The following is a 16799-nucleotide window of genomic DNA, read 5'->3' on the forward strand; positions in this document are numbered from 1 at the left end:
TAATAAAAGAGGAAATAGAATACTTAAATAATTCCATCTCAGAAAAAGAAATTGAACAAACCATCAAAGAACTTCCTAAGAAAAAATCCCCAGGGCCAGATGAACTCACAAAAGAATTCTATAAAAGTTATAGTCTGGGGGGTGCAGCTGGGTGGCTCAGTGGATTGAGAGCCAGGCCTGGAGATGGGAGATCTTGGGATCCAATCTGGTCTCAGACAATTCCCAGCTGGGTGATCCTGGGCAAGTCACTTAACTCCCATTGCCTAGCCCTTACCACTCTTCTGCCTTGGAATCAATACACAGTATTGATTCTAAGATGGAAGGTGAGGGTTTAAAAAAATATATTACAATAGGTGATCAAATACAGCTTTCCTTGATGATCAGAATCTTCTCTTAAAAAAAAAAATAAAAGAGGTTTTCTTTTTTCTTCTGCCTCCTCTGTTTCTGTTTCTCAGCCTCAGAGCAAATAAAGGCCAGCAGCACACAAGTGGCAGCTCTCAGCAGGAAGTTTCAGAACCCTTCTGAAGGAAGCCATAAAAACGACTGCTGGCTCCCATTTAAAGGGAGATTCAAGACATCTTTGGCAGAATTACTCTGATAGACACAGCACAGGGTCCCGACTCTGGCTGGGATGCTTTCTTGAGTTCTGGCAAATCACTTTAAAGAATGGAGTTATAAGTGGGTTAATTAGGTGGTGAATGGGAGGCTCTCACCCAATCCACTCCTTGGCCAAGAAAAGGCAGGAGCTGCCTAGATTTCAAATTCCCAGGCATCACGGAAGGAGAAGCAGGTTAGTTTTATATACTTTGATTCAAAGCATAATGTAGGGAAAAGCAGACTGACAACCTTATAATTTGGAAACAGAGAACAAGCTCTGTTTAGGGTTATTTTATAACCCATAAAATAACAATCATCAAACAACACCAAGGCATAGAATGTGAGAGTTGGAAAGGGCCAACGTCAGGCTGTCAGATCCACCCGAGAGTCTCAAGCAAGAGCCATAGAGTCACAGATTTAAAGCTGGAAAGGATGTAGTCTAGACCCCCTCAAGGAAGGTGAGGGAATGGCCTAAGGTCAAGCAAATACAAAGCATCCCAAGCAGGATCTGAATCCAGGACCTTTGGTGCCAGCATTTTTCCCTTTGAGCTCCCATCTACAATATCCCAATGTATGGTCAGTTAGCCTCTTCTCGAAGCTTCCTGGTGGGAGGAATCCTCTTCTCCGGAGGCTGCCCATCCCTAGAATAGCTCTAATTGTCTGGAAGTTTTTATTTCCATCAAACCTATAATTTCATCTTTGCACCTTCCATCCAGTGCTCCCAACTTTGCCCTGTTGAGCCAAGTAGAATGCGGCTAATTCCCATCCCACAGAAGTCCTTCGAATCCTAGAAGACAGAGACCGCACCTTCGCTTTGGGCTTCTCGTCTCTCAGCGAAACATCCCTCGTCCCTTCTGTCTTCCCCGTCCTGAGCCCTCTCTTCTGCATTCTCCGCAGCTTATCCATGCCCTCCTCGAATGTTCCACATGGTCTGACGAGGGTCAAGGAGAGTGAAACTTACCACATTCCTCAATGCAACACCTCCTGATGCATTCTTTTTGTTGTTCAATTAATGAATTAATTAATTTCTCAGCACCACGAAGAGGCATTTTCTGACCATTGGCTTCTCCCATTTTAGGATTCAGATTGGCTCCCTCTCTCCTTTCCCATCCCCTCCGCAGAGGCAGTAAATAATCTGATATAGGTTATCCCAGAGCTTTTCTGCAATATATATTTCCATGACTCATGTCGTGACAAAAGACACCTGTCACCCAACAATAAAACACTCATGAAGGAATAAAGTGGATGATGGCCTGCTTGGATCTGCACTCAGACTCCAGTAGTCCCTTCTTTGGCTGTGGAGAGTGTTTTTCATCAGGAGTCCCTTTGGATTATCTTAGAAACTTGCTCAGCAGATAATGTAAACCAGCATTCTTGAGATGGCCACATCCCCCTCTATTTACATAGTTTACAGTCTGCCAAAATCTCTACATCTTTTTCAAATGAACTGTCTAGCCGTGGCTCTCTCAACTTTATTTAGGAAATTGATTTTATGGGCTTTTATCTCTATTAAATTTATTTATTCCTATTATATCCATTTTGTTCAATTCAGCCAGCCCAAAGTCAAGATCTTTTGGGTAGGCCCCTGGGTACTCAGAATCATACCTTTTCTATAGGCCAAGAGACTTTCTGCCTGAGAGTCAAGAGATCCAAGTTCCATCCCAGCTCCGCTACCATCTGTGCAAACTCAAATAGGCTTTGTCACTACCACGATTATTTGAGCATCCTGAATGAACCAAGTACAGTGCCGGCCTTCCCTCTGTTTCTCTCTGACTTCACCTGCCTCCAAGTTTGGGTCTCTCCCTCTTATCCTTTAGAAAAGAACAGCAGCCACTGGACCAAGAAAACCAGGATCCAAACCCCACTTGCCTGAACCTCCCTGGGGCCCGACCTGCTAACTCCAGAGCAGGTTTTATTATTAGTTTTATCAGGATTAGTAGAGAGTTTCCTCATCCAGAGTCCCCTCCACCAATGAAAGTAGAGATCTGGCCTTTGGACTGTCTGCTTTTCTAAGACTTCATCACACTGATTCTCCCTTCTGAGCCTCCCCACAACCTTGCCTCCTAATTTCACAAAGGAAAAAACAGGTGGATAGAGGTGCTAGTAGTAAGTAGCACATCCAGGATTCAGACTCCGTCTCCAACTTCTGACTCCCAATCAAGTCTTCTTTCTCTTGTGACATCCTATAGGTTATGTCTGATATTTTATTAATTTATTAATAGATTTGTTATATATGAAATGTTTTTCTCATATTAGTGTATTTTTTTTAAGTGCTGGACTTTCTCAATAGGAAAAAAAAAGCCATCACAGCTGGAAATCACTATGACATCAACAAAAGAAATGCTGCATAACGTGAATTATCTTGGAGGGAATTCCAACAGCCTCACGGTCAGTGGTTCAAGTGATGAAGCACCTACTATGTGTCAGGCACTATGTACCAGGGATACAAAAAGAGACAAAAGGTGGTCCCTGTCCTCAAGGAGCTGACAGCCTCATGGAGACAACAAACAAACAAATAGGAACAAACAAGCAATCTAGAAGATAGAGAGGAAATAAATAACAGAAAAACGGCCAAGAGGGACTGGGAAAGGCTTCCTGGAGAAGGGGAGGTTTTACTTGGAACTTGAAGGAAGCCAGAAAGGCCAGCAGGCAAAGAAAAGGAGGGAGAGAGCATCTGAGGCAAAGGGGGAAAACCAGAGAAAGAGCCCAGAGCCTACTGGAGTATCTTGTCTAAGGAGCATCCAGGAGGCCAGCGTCATGGATGGAAGAGAGTGAAATAAAGAGGTATAAGAAGCCTGGCAAGTGAGGGGTTTGGGGGCTCGGTTATGAGGGCTCTGAATAATGGAGGATTGTGTATTTGATCTTGGAGTTCACGGGCAACCATTGGAGTAGATTGAGGATGGGACATCTATGGGACGACCAGACGGAGGTGTCTGAAAGCATCTGGAAACTGAGGTGTAGTGGATGGAACAGAGGCCAGGGCAAAATAGGCAGATCTGATGATTATCAACAAAACAATAATAATGGACCCCATAAGAGTTCATGAGATCACCAAATGAAGTAGGAAAGAGGAGAGGGGAGCAGAGGGGAAGGGAGGAAGCCAAGGACAAACCCTAAAGAACGCTTTCCCCAACTGTCCTGAAGAGCACTTATCATGGAGTAAGCAAGGTAAATACATTGAATAAATCTATCCATGATGACAAACAACTCTAAAGAAACCTTAGCACAGTATTTAATTTCTGAGAATATCCTTGAGTTTGCCATGAAACTTGGTTGTGATTGCTACACTATCTCCAAAATTTTTTTTAACTATTAGTTCAATAGTATAAATGGAAAGAAATACAAGAGAATTCAAAGTGAATTTTGCTAAACTATAAATAACTAGTAATTTAAGCCCCAAATTAGAGATAAGAATTATGAGAAAAGGGGCAGCTGGGTAGCTCAGTGGATTGAGAACCAGGCCTAGAGACGGGAGGTCCTAGGTTCAAATCTGGCCTCAGACACTTCCCAGCTGTGTGACCCTGGGCAAATCACTTGACCCCCATTGCCTAGCCCTTACCGCTCTTCTGCCTTGGAGCCAATACACAGTATTGACTCCAAGACGGAAGGTAAGGGTTTAAAAAAAAAAAAAAGAATTATGAGAAAATACTCTTTCCTCCCTCAACCCTTTCAGGGGTTGGGCTCCATAGGCATAGAAGATGGAAGAAATGTCTGTTCCTTCCCCAATGTTTTAATTGATTTTACAGAAGTTTTTCCTTTCTTTTTCTGAGCAGCAAGATAAAGGGAGAAATCTTGGCAATGTAAAAATGATTATCAATATAAATCTACTTTTTAAATGTCACTGGCCTTTGCCAAGTCTTCTGAAGAAGAGAAGGTACTTCCCCCCCCCCCAAAGTTTAATCTTGATGAGATCATGATTTGGATTGAAGTGGCCCCCTCATCCACTAAAGAGAGATAAAATGAGGACAGATCAGCCCTCCCCACCAATACTTGCCATTTAGGTTATCGTTGCCCGTGAGAGCTGCCTGCTTGTCTCTTTCAGACTCAGCCTCATTTTCATCATTGTTGTAATCTTCACTTATTTCCAGTTTGGGTTGATTTACTCCTGAAAAGATAATGAAAGCAATCATCCAAACCAACTCTGATTCAATGGAGAATTTTTGTACTTTCCTGCTGAATCTAGAATCATAGGGCCAGAGTTCTGCCATGGATGACGACCACCAGCATCACTTTGAACAAATCATTTAGCTTTTCTATAGTTTTCCTCTTCTGTAAAAGGAAGGAATTTGATGAGAAAATTTTCTGAAACACTTTCCCAGTTAAGAGATCTGTGCGCTTATGTGCATATAAACATACATTTAAAGGGGGGGGGGTGTATCAGGCGGGCAGCTGGGTGGCTCAGTGGATTGAGAGCCAGGCCTAGAGACAGGAGGTCCTGGGTTCAAATTTGACCTTAGACACTTCCTAGTTAGGTGACCCTGAGCAAGTCACTTAACCCCCATTGCTTAGCCCTTACCACTCTTCTGCCTTGGAACTGATACACGGTACTGATTCCAAGATGGAAGTTAATGTTTTAAAAAAGTAAATAAGTGAATGAATAAATAAATAGCTTGTTGCCTGCCTGATGAGCAGCGCACTCAGTCAGAACTGTGTCTCAGGAATAGCATGATGTGCTGCCTATAAATAGAATACTAAGAAATAAAAACTACCAATTGAATAATCTTGTAACACCAAGTTCTTCTTGCTAATGCTCTAATAATTGTACCCTGTGATAATCCATAGGCAGGGTATCCAAAAGTCTAACTGCAATTTTCTGTTATTAAAAGCTTTTAGTGGCACTAATGCTTTTGGGACACCCTGTATGAGAATTTTTAGTACCTATTACATATGTATAAGCCTATTTAGCTTTTAACCTGAATTTGTAATTCCCCTTAAGTAAAAGTCACGTTTCATGACTTTTGAGAGATGGTTTTAAAAAACATCATCCAGAAATTAACTATAAATCTTTTTATGGGGGAAATAAGCTTACATGGAAAATCAGCTAACCCTTCTTTGCAAAATAATATATTTCCAATCAGTAGTTGCCACTCTCTAGGAATATTTCCAGGGTGGCTAGGCAGCTCAGCAGATAGGCAGCCAGGCCCAGAAACAAGAGGCTCTAAATTCAAATCTGGTCTCAAACTCTCCCTAGGTATGTGACCCTGGGCAAATCACTCTACCCCCATTGCCTAGCCCTTGCTGCTCTTCTGTCTTGGAACCAATACACAGTATTGCAGTCTAAGATGGGAAGGTAAGGGAAGGTTTAAAAAAAAGAATAGTTCCCACTAACTTCAAACAAAAGTTAATAAGTAAAAAGGGCCTGGAGGTAGTATTTTTTTAAAGGACAAAGTACTGTGCTATCTAGAATGATATCTTTCAAAAATTAGTATTGCTACTTCTGCAAGAGAAGGGATAATAAAAACAGCATCCAGAAATAAGAACTGAATAAAGCCCTATGAAAATGAGCACATTCTGATTCCTTCATTTTCTTTAAATTTGCTTGTTTCAATTGGTCTGTGCAATCCCTCCAGTAAGCCATCTATGCCCTTCTCATTCTGTGCGATCATTTACTATTTCTTCCCATAAATTATCTGCAGAATTTCTGCCTAACACCCAGGGGCTTCCCAATATTTGGGGGTCCCATAGTAGCATGCAGTTATCCCATGCTCTTGCTAGACAACCTTCTTCTCTTCTGGGATGATGCCTTTCCTGGGAAGTGACTTTTACTTCACTTCTTGAATGAGGTTATCACCATAATGTGTAATTAGAATCTGTTACCCTAAAAACTACGATCCCCAGCATCCCACGTCCCTTCTCACATGACGTGCTGATGTAGGGAGGATATAAATTTGGTGTAGCCCCGCCTCTCACTCTCTTCTCTTCTTGTTGTAGCTTTGGTGTAGGGGCTTTTTAAACAGGCAAGGAGAACTTAGTCATGTAGTCTTAATTTTGTTAAATAATTATTTTTTTACTTCTATTTCCTTTTTATTCCTTTTACTTCAAGTGATTATTAATAAACTTCATAAAAATATAATTCTTGGAGTGTTGGACATTAATTTAAATCCTATAATAATACCTAGAAGCCTACTTATGCTCACCATGTGTTTTAGCATTGCCCTTTGGGTCACCTGCAATTCTGATTCTTCAGAATTTTTGACATTCCACAACGTATAGTCCTATGCAATCATCTGAGAATGTGTATCTTAAGAAAGATGGATCTGTGTGGCAAAGGGCCATTGGGGATCACCAAAAGCAATCTAAACTCCTCTCTCCTTTCATTCTATTCAATTCTGGGCCCTGTTCATTGTTCATCTATAGCATTTGCACATTTATTTAATGCACAAAATAAATGCACAAAAATCTCAAAGAAATTCCCCCCATCTAGCTCTACTCTTATGCCTTTTTTTATGCCATAGTGGTGATCACATCTTCTCCAAGATCATCCCAGTGGACTGTAAGGTCCAGTATATCCTACCAACCCAGAAAGCCTCCTGGCATGGACCCAATGAGAAGCAGTATCGGTTTGTTGGTTGACCTAGTTAAGTTCAGAAAGGCTCGTCAATGAATCTCCTACTATGTAACACTTTTGGAAGAGAAGGAAGAATTCAAAAGAGCTCATAAAATGTTTAAGAAAAGCAGAGAGTAAATAGGCATCTTGAAATAGGTAAGATGACAAAAAAGGATTCATTCATATTTCTAGAATGAGTATGGGAGGGCAAGAGGGTTGATGGAAATGAGAGAAAACTTCATGGAGACACAGTACCTATATTATTAAGAAAAGTCTTGAAGAAAGAGTAAATTGGTGACAAATGGTCAAAGGATATGAACAAGCAATTTTCAGATGAAGAAATCAAAGTTATCAATAATCATATAAAAAAAGACCTAAATCAATCTTGATTAGAGAAATGCGAATTAAAACAACGCTGAGGTACCACTTAATACCTATCAGATTGGCCAATATAACAGGAAAGGAAAGTAATAAGTGTTGGAGGGGATGTGGCAAAATTTGGACTATATATATATAAAATAATGCATTGCTGGTGGAATTGTGAACTGATCAAACCATTTTGGAGAGGAACTATGCCCAAAGGGATAGTAAGGTGTGCATATACTTGGATCCTATAATACCACAACTAGGTTTCTATCCCAAAGAGAGAATAAAAAAGGAAAAAGGATCTATTTGTACACAAATATTTATAGCATCCCTTTTTGTGGTGGCAAAGAATTGGAAATTGAAGGATGTCCATCCACTGGGGAATGGCTGAACAAACTGTGGTACATGCTGGTGACAGAATACCATTGTGCTATAAGAAATGATGAGCAGGATAATTTCAGAAAAAAGCTGGAAAGACCTACATGAACAGATGCAGAGCGAAATAAGCAGAACCAGGAGAACATTGTATGCAGTAAGAGCAATACTGTATGGTGATCAGCTGTGAAAACTTGGCTCTTCTCTGCAATGCAACCATCTGGGACAATCTTGAAAGACTAATGGCAGCGAATGCTATCCACCTCCAGAGAAAGAACTGTGGAGTCAGATGAATGTGGATGAAAGCATACTATCTTTCACATCCCTGTATTTATGGTTTTTGTGGGGGTTTGGTTTTGTATGGTGTGCTCTTACAATAATGATCAATATGGAAGTGTGTTTTGCATAAAAGTAACAATTAAATTAAAATTTTAAAAATGAAAGAGTCAATTGGTGTGAAAATGGAATTAGCTCTAACCCATTCATAGTCAAAACTCTAGCAACCAGAGATAATGTCATCCCCACCTCCTTTAGTGGGGAGGGGGGATGAGTTACCCACACGTGACAATAAGTAACAAATCAAGAACAAGGGACTGTCCTTTGGGCAGTCCAAATCAGTGTAGAGGTTGCCATTTGTCCACTTGAATTAGAGGTGTCTTCTTCCAATTTTCCATCTGTTATCTGTGAAACACTTGTGAAGAGGCAAAGGTAAGAAAAAATTATGTCCCAGGTTTAGCCTACATACACATGGCCTGTTGCACAGATGCAAAGCAATGGGACAGGAACAGATTGAGAACAGTAAATCAGCTTGGCCTGGGTATACAGAACTGTTGTCTATCCTTTGTTCTCAGAAAGAACCAATGACAAGATGGGGTGATGTTCTTGATTGGTGCAGGGGAGATTATGGGAAGGAGGAGCAAGGCTATATAATAAATAATGTTAGAATAAGGCTGGAAAAGTAGGTTGACAATAAGTGCAAATCTGAGCTATTTTCATTTTATACTATAGGCAATAGGAAATTTACAAGGTTTTTGAGTAAGAGAGTGACACAGTCAAAGCATAAAATATTTCAATGAAAATTGGATGAAAATAGACTAATTCAAAATACAGATTATACCCGCCCCCCCCCCCAACACAGCAGTAGGTTTGTGATTACCACTCACAGGGTTAAAATACTTAAAAAGAGAGCAGGAAAAATCTTAAGAGCCTAGAATGTCATGATTAGAAAGAGTCGGGTTTACCACATTACTACCTTTTAAATAAAAACAACCATCACTGCAGTCACCCTAAGAATTGCATTCCTGTTGCATGAAGTGCCTCAGATCACTTCCCCTCAAATACTTGCTACTTCATCTAATAGTATACCTGGCTGGAATATTATAAGTCCTCTTTCCCCTATTCTATTTTCCTCCCACTCCATTCTTTAGCTTTTCAGTTCCCTTTTCAACTCTTTCTTCCTTGTCTTCTCCAATTGAATGCAAGCTCCTTGAAGGCAGGGCCTTTCTATCTTTTTGGTTCTTATTTGTAGCCCAGCACCTAGAATACTGCTTAGCACTTAGCAAAACATTCAAGAAATCCACCCATCCATCCATCCATCCATCCATCCTTCCTTCTTTCTTCCTTCCTTTATCTGACATGCTCTTCAAAATTCACAGAATCCATTCCCATAAATAAAGAAAAGAATAATGAAGAGATACCAGGGTAAGGGTTCCTGGGTGAAGAGATGCCAAGCTTTGTCTTGCCAAGAAAAGCTTCTTTACTTACCATCCTGCTCACCAGGCTGTTCATCTTCCCTAATGACAAGTTCATCCCTCTCTGGCTCCTCAGCATCATGATTCTCCTGGCTGAGCAGAAGGCCAGCTGGTCCCTTCTGTGTCTGGACAGATTCTTTGAGTTCAGTGCTCTCTTTTCCCTTTCCTTTTTCGTTCGAGTTCTGCTCTCTGCCTGGCTCTGGAGGCAGAAGCTCACCTCCCTGGTTCTCACTATGGGCCTCCTCTCGGATGGGAATCAAGATGTCATTGGTCTCCTCTGTGGAAAGAACACAGTTCACTAAAGAGAAACGATCGCAAATCCTTCATAGGCAACCCCTCCATCCTTCAACTTCCACTGCTTTCCCAGTGAGTTCAGGGTAAGGAACGATTTAGGTCATTAGGTTTGATCTTTTAGCATGGCCAGAAGGAAAGGAAAAAGTAAATAAGTCACATCCTTTTTAGAACTTGTATTTTGATAGTGTTGGAGAACTGTTTGGTCTCCACTGCTTAGAGTACCTTGTCCACAAGTGAGGATAAGGGTGAGCATCTTAGTTTTGTGTCTTGTTCTTTTTTTTCCAATCATTTGTAACTGAGCAAATAAATCTGGGAACTACCAGATGGTGGCCACCTTAAAATGAGTCAGTTCTAGGGAGAAGAATGGCCATGTTCATTTTTCTAATGGCTTCATTAATTTTTTTTCATTTTACATTTTTATTTGTACATTTTTTATCACACTCATCTCTGAATGTATCCCTTTAGTAACAAACAATTAAAAAAAAGACTGGGGTGGGGAGGAGGAGGGAGGACAGCATAACTAACACACTCATGAAGGGAATCTGAAAGTATACATGATGTTCCACGTCCATAGTCTCTCATGTCTAGAAAGGAGAGAAATGCATTTTCTCAACTCTTCTCTCTAGCCATGTTTGGTTATTACCATTCCATCGAGTTCAATTTCACTTATTGTTCTTTCTACCTATGCTGCTGTGGTTTTATTATATATGCTATCTACCTAATTCTGTTTATTTTACTCTGGAGCAACTTCAAGTCTTCTTATATTTCTAGGTATTCTTCATATCCATTGCTTGTCACATATTCTTTTATGATAGCCACGGACCCAATCAAAGCAGCCTCATTAATCTTTGAGATGCTAACTGGGACTTGTCTGCCTTCTAACAGGATGAATGGCCAAGGTCTTCTTCGTTCATGTTTGTCATCTGATAAAGAAACAACTTATTCTTAATCCATCTAAGGCAACTGTTCCAAGAATAAGTTGCTCCTTTGCACTGCTGACTTATGGGAAGAAGTGAAAAAACAAAATGGGAACCACACTGTAAACTATGGAGACAAGAGCCTGCATCATCGAACTATGCCCTTGTTTCTTTCTACTTAGTTGCTGGGGATTTATGTTTGTTTTTCACTGAACAGGGTTAGGAGACCTAATTGCTGAGATCCAATTTACCTTTTTTTTCTTCCTTTCTCATCACATAGGAGGTCTTCTCAGAAGATGTGGGTCCATCGGGAACTATATTTTCTTTTTCCTGCTTCATTACTACCTCTTTTGGTTCCGATTCTTGTTGTTTGGGCTCCAGCGGATTGATAGCAATTTGCTGAAATACCCAAAGTCACATAAATTTCCTCAATCAACCAATAATCATTTATTAAACTCAGACTGTGTACCAGGCATTATGCCTGTGGTGCTAAGGATGCAAAGACAGAACTAAATAATCTGTCATCACATCTAATGAGGGAAACAATATGTATACACATAAGCAAAACAGAATAAATGCAAAGTAAATACAAGGCAATGTTAATGAGAAGGCACCAGTAGCTGGGTCTACATTCTTGGAATCTTCAAGAAAACTGGAAAAGGGATTCGTGCTTTTGGGAGGGGTTAAATGACATTTAAGGTCCCTTTTATAACTAATAGTCTAAGGGTCTATCACTGTGGGAAGCCAATAAGAGAATAGATAAAAATCTGAGACTCCTCTTTTGACCCCTTTGGTGATCCTTGTGATTTCTTGTTGAAAAGTATTGTGGCCTTATTGAAAAGCTTTAAGTTCCTAGCAAACCTGAATTTAAAGCTTTTCAATAGGGCCACAATACTTTTTCAACAAGAAATCGCAAGGATCACAAAAGAGGTCAAAAGAGGAGTCTCAGATTTTTATCTATTCTCTTATTGGCTTCCCACATATCACCTGGCAACTTTAATATAAAACTGTACAGCAAGAACAACAGGAGTTATCAAGAATCAAGAACCGAAAAATCCTTCAGAAACAGGAAGACTAGCTTGAAATCTAATGACTCCAAAGAGCTGAATGGTATTAACTTGTGAGTCCTGTAAGGTAGCAACAAAAACCCTTCTTGTCATATGAAAAATAGTCCACATATTTCAGAATATACTCAATACAACAATAATTTCAACAGCACAAAAGCACTATGATACAATGGGTTATTATAGGATTTGATTTGTACTGGAATTGACGTTTTTTGGTGGTGGATGTTGTTTTTAAAGAGCAATTCACCTTCCTATGGGATGAAAAATAAGTTAAGCAAAAAATCTTTTCTGATTAATCACAAGTCAACAAAGGAATGTTTCCCAGATGAAATATAAAAAAATCTCCAATTATATCTTATGGGTCAAGCTATACCATATGTTTTGGGGCCAGAAATGCAAAGAGAATGATAATGATCAACCACAGCTGCGTAATCCAGTGGGAGGAGCTCTGATTTTAGATTTGGAGGACAGAAGTTCAAATCTCATCTCTGATTTTTACTCCCTCTAAAGGCAGGTCACTTTACTTCCCTGGGCTTCAGTTTTCTTATCCGTAAAAAGAAGGAGCTGGACTAGATGGCTTCTGAGGTCCCTTCCAGCTCTAGTTCTATGAATGTATAAAATCACCGTAGAAGGAAAAATCTAACTAAGCTAAAAACTTGGAGATAAACTTTGGTGCTAGATAAAACTCAGGCAACTCCAGGCATTTAGGCTTTTTTTTTTAAACCCTTACTCTCTTAAAAATCAGTTCTAAGTATTGGTTCCAAGGCAGTAGAGAGGTAAGGATTCAGCATTTGGAGTTGGATGATTTGCCAGGAACTCCCATCTCTAAGCCTGGCTCTCTATCCACTAAGCTATCTAGATGCCCTCAGACGTTGAGATTTTGATGGCACTTGGATATGATGGAAGGATTACCCAAGCAAAAAAGAATTTTATATTTTAAATGAATCAAGTTCTTGCTAAGCATCATTATCTTCTTGCAACATGTTATACCTTTGAAGCTTTATTCCTGTCACCAAATCTCACACCTCATTTTTGCTCTAGCCATAGCCCTTCACTCACAAATAGGTTAAATTCATATATAATATCAAACTATCGTGATAATGAGATTAAATCTTCCTTGCCCATTCTCAAATGTAATCACTAAAAGTGTAAACAACTCCACTTAATTCTCAAGTGGGGAGGTCTGTGACCCACGTGCGCAAAAATGGATGACGAATCAGAATTGACTGACTGCCCCCTAGGCAGTCCTAAGAAAAGCATCTGTTGTGACTGGACAGGTAAACTGGAAGTGACGAAAGAAATGGTCTGGATAAATTAAAAGAACTTCTGGGGCTCGCCCTTTTGGTTCTTCTTGTTCGTGCCTTGGACCTGGAAGAGTACTGGACCTGGGACCCTGAGACCTTGATGAGACTGTTCTTAAATCTTTCCCTTAGAACTACATGTGGTGAGTGTAAAGACTAAATCTTCCTGGACTTCTCTAAAGAAACTGCTCTTTCAAAAGAGATTCTGTAATCGAACCTTTTGCTTGATTCATCTCCGGCCCATGGGGCCCTCTGGCCTAAGGCTCAAGGCTGAGCCTCCTCCAACTGAGGATTAATTAGATCTCCCAGGGTTGAATAAGGAGGCTGGGGCAAATTACTTAGTAAGTTAGATTACTTATCCTATACTCTTTCTCATTTTCTTTATTTTCTCTTCCCCTTTTCATTTATAAATAAACTTCCATAAAAGTCATTTTGACTTGAGGTTATTCTTTAATTGGGGATTGATAATTATTCAATTCCCTGGAGACCAAACTTTTTAATATTCACCCAACCAAAACCTCTTTTTACCCCTTACACTATCTAATGCATTTCTTTTAAACATGAAGAAACTGAATCTCAGAACAGTAAAACTCTGGGACTTTTCTGCTGTGATCTCCAGTCTCACAATGCCTGTTGGATTTCTCAAACTGAATGAACTACAGACATCATCAATTCAACAAATCCAAACCTGAACTCGTTTTTCTTCCAAATTCTCCCCTCTTTCAATCTTTCTTCTTGCTGTTGAGGATATCACCCATCCTCCTAATCAATCAGGCTCACCATCAAGGGATCATCCTTGACTCCCCACTCTCTCTCACTGCCCCCTCCATATCCAATATGGTGGCACAGCCTGACCATTTTTCCTTCACAACATCCCTCCATCTCTCCTCTGACACTGCTACCATCTTAGTACAGGCTCTCATCATCTTCCACCTGAAATAGTACAATGGCCTTCTGGGTGGTATGCCTGCCAAGAGTCTCTCCCCTCACTGATTTGTCTGTCCCTTGGCTGTCAAAGAGCAGATCTAACTATGTCACTTCTCTTTTCAGTAAACCAGAGTGCCTCCTTATTACCTCTAGAATCAATTTTTTTTTAAAACTCATTTCTTGGGGGACAGCTGGATGGCTCATTGGATCGAGAGCCAGAACTAGATATGGGACATCCTCGATTCAAATCTGGCCTCAGATACTTCCCAAATAAACCCTTACCTTCTGCCTTAGTATCAATTCTATAACAGAAGTGAGGCAAGGGCTAGGCAATGGGAGTTAAGTGACTTGCCCAGGGTCACATAGCTAGGAATGTCTGAGGCCAGATTTGAACCCAGATCCTGCTCACTTCAGAGTTAGTGCTCTATCCATTGTGCTACCTAGTGGCCCCTCCAAGATCAAATATTAAATTCTGTTTGGCATTCAAAGATCTTCATAACATGCCCCTATTCTTCCAACCTTTTTATACCATGGACACTGCAATCCAGTGATTCTGGCCTCCTTGTTTTTCCATCTTCTATTTGTACATTTTCACTGAATCCTATGATTCAAATGTCTTCCCTTCTCATCTCTTCCTCCTGCTTTCTCTGGCTTCCTTCAAGACCCAGATAAAATTCTTCTTCCACAGGAAGCCTTTCCTAATCCCCATTAATGCTGGTGTTTTCCTTTTGTTGATAATCTCTAATTTATCCTCTATGTATCTTATATGCACATTGTTATTTGAATATTGTCTCCCCCATTAAACTATATGCTCCTTGAAAGCAGTGATGGTCTTCTGCTTTTCTCCATATTCCCAGCACTTAGCACAGTAGTGCCTGGAACACAATAGATGCTTAATAAAAAGTTTATTGATTAAATGAAGTGACTTGTCCAAAGTAGCCAGACATGGAGTTGAACCCAGGTCCTCTGATTCCAAATCCAGAGCTCCTTCCATTACACTATGCTGTAAACATAATATTATAGTTTTCAAATGGAAGAAACTAGAAAAGGGCTGGGCTTCCTTCTTCTAGGGGCCAGTTCTAGTGGACTGAGTTAACTCTGGTTTGGGATCTGCCAATCAATCCGGAAAGGGAAATGCCAAGACTACTGTAACAGGAAAACAGAGAACTAAAAGCAAAAAGGAAGAAAATGTTAAGAAAAAATGGACTGATCAAAATTGTGACAAATGAACCTCTGATTTACCTGGCTGTTTTGATCATTTTTTTCACTGAGGTTTCTGGACGCTGTAGCTTCATTTCCTTTTTTAGTGACTTCTTCTATCCTTTCTTCACACTGTTCCTTCAACTCTTTCATCTGGTTGATGCACTGGCTCCTTTAGGGGAAAATAGGCCAGAAGAAAGGCATGAAAAACTTTTATCATTAAAGAACAGTATTAGAAGACCTTATGTACTTTTCTATTATAACTATGAAATCTACCTCAAAAACATATTAACCAAGATGGCATGAAAGCAACCTGGAGGCAGGCAACTCCTCACATAAACCACCAAAAATAAATAAATACAGAGAAATATCACACACACACACACACACACACACACACACACACACACACACACACACACCCCAGGCAGCCCAAGTAAAAAGATTTAAAAGAAAAAAAAAGAAAAAAAAAAAGGAGAACACATCAATCCTATTAAAAGTGCTACAGAGCAACTAAATAAGCTTAAGTACTAAAAGCAAGAAAGACAGAAAAAAGAAACCATGGAAGATGTGTCAAGATATGTCCTCAGAGAGAGAAGCAACATGCTTATAGAATCTGAGCAAGAACTGCGACTAATAAGGAAAACCATGAGTCCAATAAGACACAAATAATAAACCCAAGAAAAATCACAGGAAGAAATCAAGCTAGAAGTAAATAATGGCAAACAAACAAACAAAAAACCAGAGAGATAAGGAAGGAAATAATGAAAAAGTTATTAAACAACTTCACACAGTGCAAAACAGGTAGAAATGGGGGGAGGGGAAAAGGAGGGGGCTCAAAGAAATTACCAAATAATCCAAATTATTGAAGAATATGTAGACCTATCTGGATTGTGATGTGGTAATTTTCAGAATTACATTCTAGAAACTTTAGAAAAAAAAAACCAAAAGAACCTGAACCTTATATCCCAGGAAATCAAATAAAATGTCCCCAAAATGGCCAAACCCAGTAAAGTATAAATAAAAATATGCAGGAACATAGACAATTAAGAATCCAAGATCTAATACACCTAGATATTTTATAGAAACATAACTCCAAAAGGGTATAGCAATTTGGATGAAGCTACAGGCACAAAACAACAAAGATCTCCAGGTCTACCCCACTCCTTCAACATTGTTAAGCAGAGCACTAGGATAATCTGCTTGGCCTTCCTTTGTAACTCTAATGCTTGTTACAGTGCCTAACATATGGTAAACACTTGATAAATGTTTGGTGACTGACTGACATAGATTGGATTTGGCCTCACTAGAAGGAAGGGAGGAAGGGAGGAAGGGAGGAAGGGAGGAAGGGAGGAAGGGAGGAAGGGAGGAAGGAAGGAAGGAAGGAAGGAAGGAAGGAAGGAAGGAAGGAAGGAAGGAAGGAAGGAAGGAAGGAAGGAAGGAAGGAAGGAAGGAAG

The 16799-nt window shown here is 40.0% G+C and overlaps 1 protein-coding gene across 1 annotated transcript in view; it reads right to left on the reverse strand.

Annotated features, from left to right (window-relative positions):
• GOLM1 (golgi membrane protein 1) overlaps positions 1 to 16799 on the reverse strand; it is a 37520-nt gene that overhangs the window by 1461 nt on the left and 19260 nt on the right. The window contains exons 4-7 of the mRNA XM_044678106.1: positions 15385 to 15514; positions 11099 to 11246; positions 9650 to 9913; positions 4592 to 4702 (exon numbers count right to left, since the gene is read on the reverse strand). Of these exons, the coding sequence (XP_044534041.1) occupies positions 4592 to 4702; positions 9650 to 9913; positions 11099 to 11246; positions 15385 to 15514 (653 nt within the window). The remainder of the gene's footprint in view (positions 1 to 4591; positions 4703 to 9649; positions 9914 to 11098; positions 11247 to 15384; positions 15515 to 16799) is intronic.

The sequence above is a fragment of the Gracilinanus agilis genome, chromosome 1, assembly GCF_016433145.1.
Source record: "Gracilinanus agilis isolate LMUSP501 chromosome 1, AgileGrace, whole genome shotgun sequence".
Lineage (NCBI taxonomy): Eukaryota > Metazoa > Chordata > Mammalia > Didelphimorphia > Didelphidae > Gracilinanus > Gracilinanus agilis.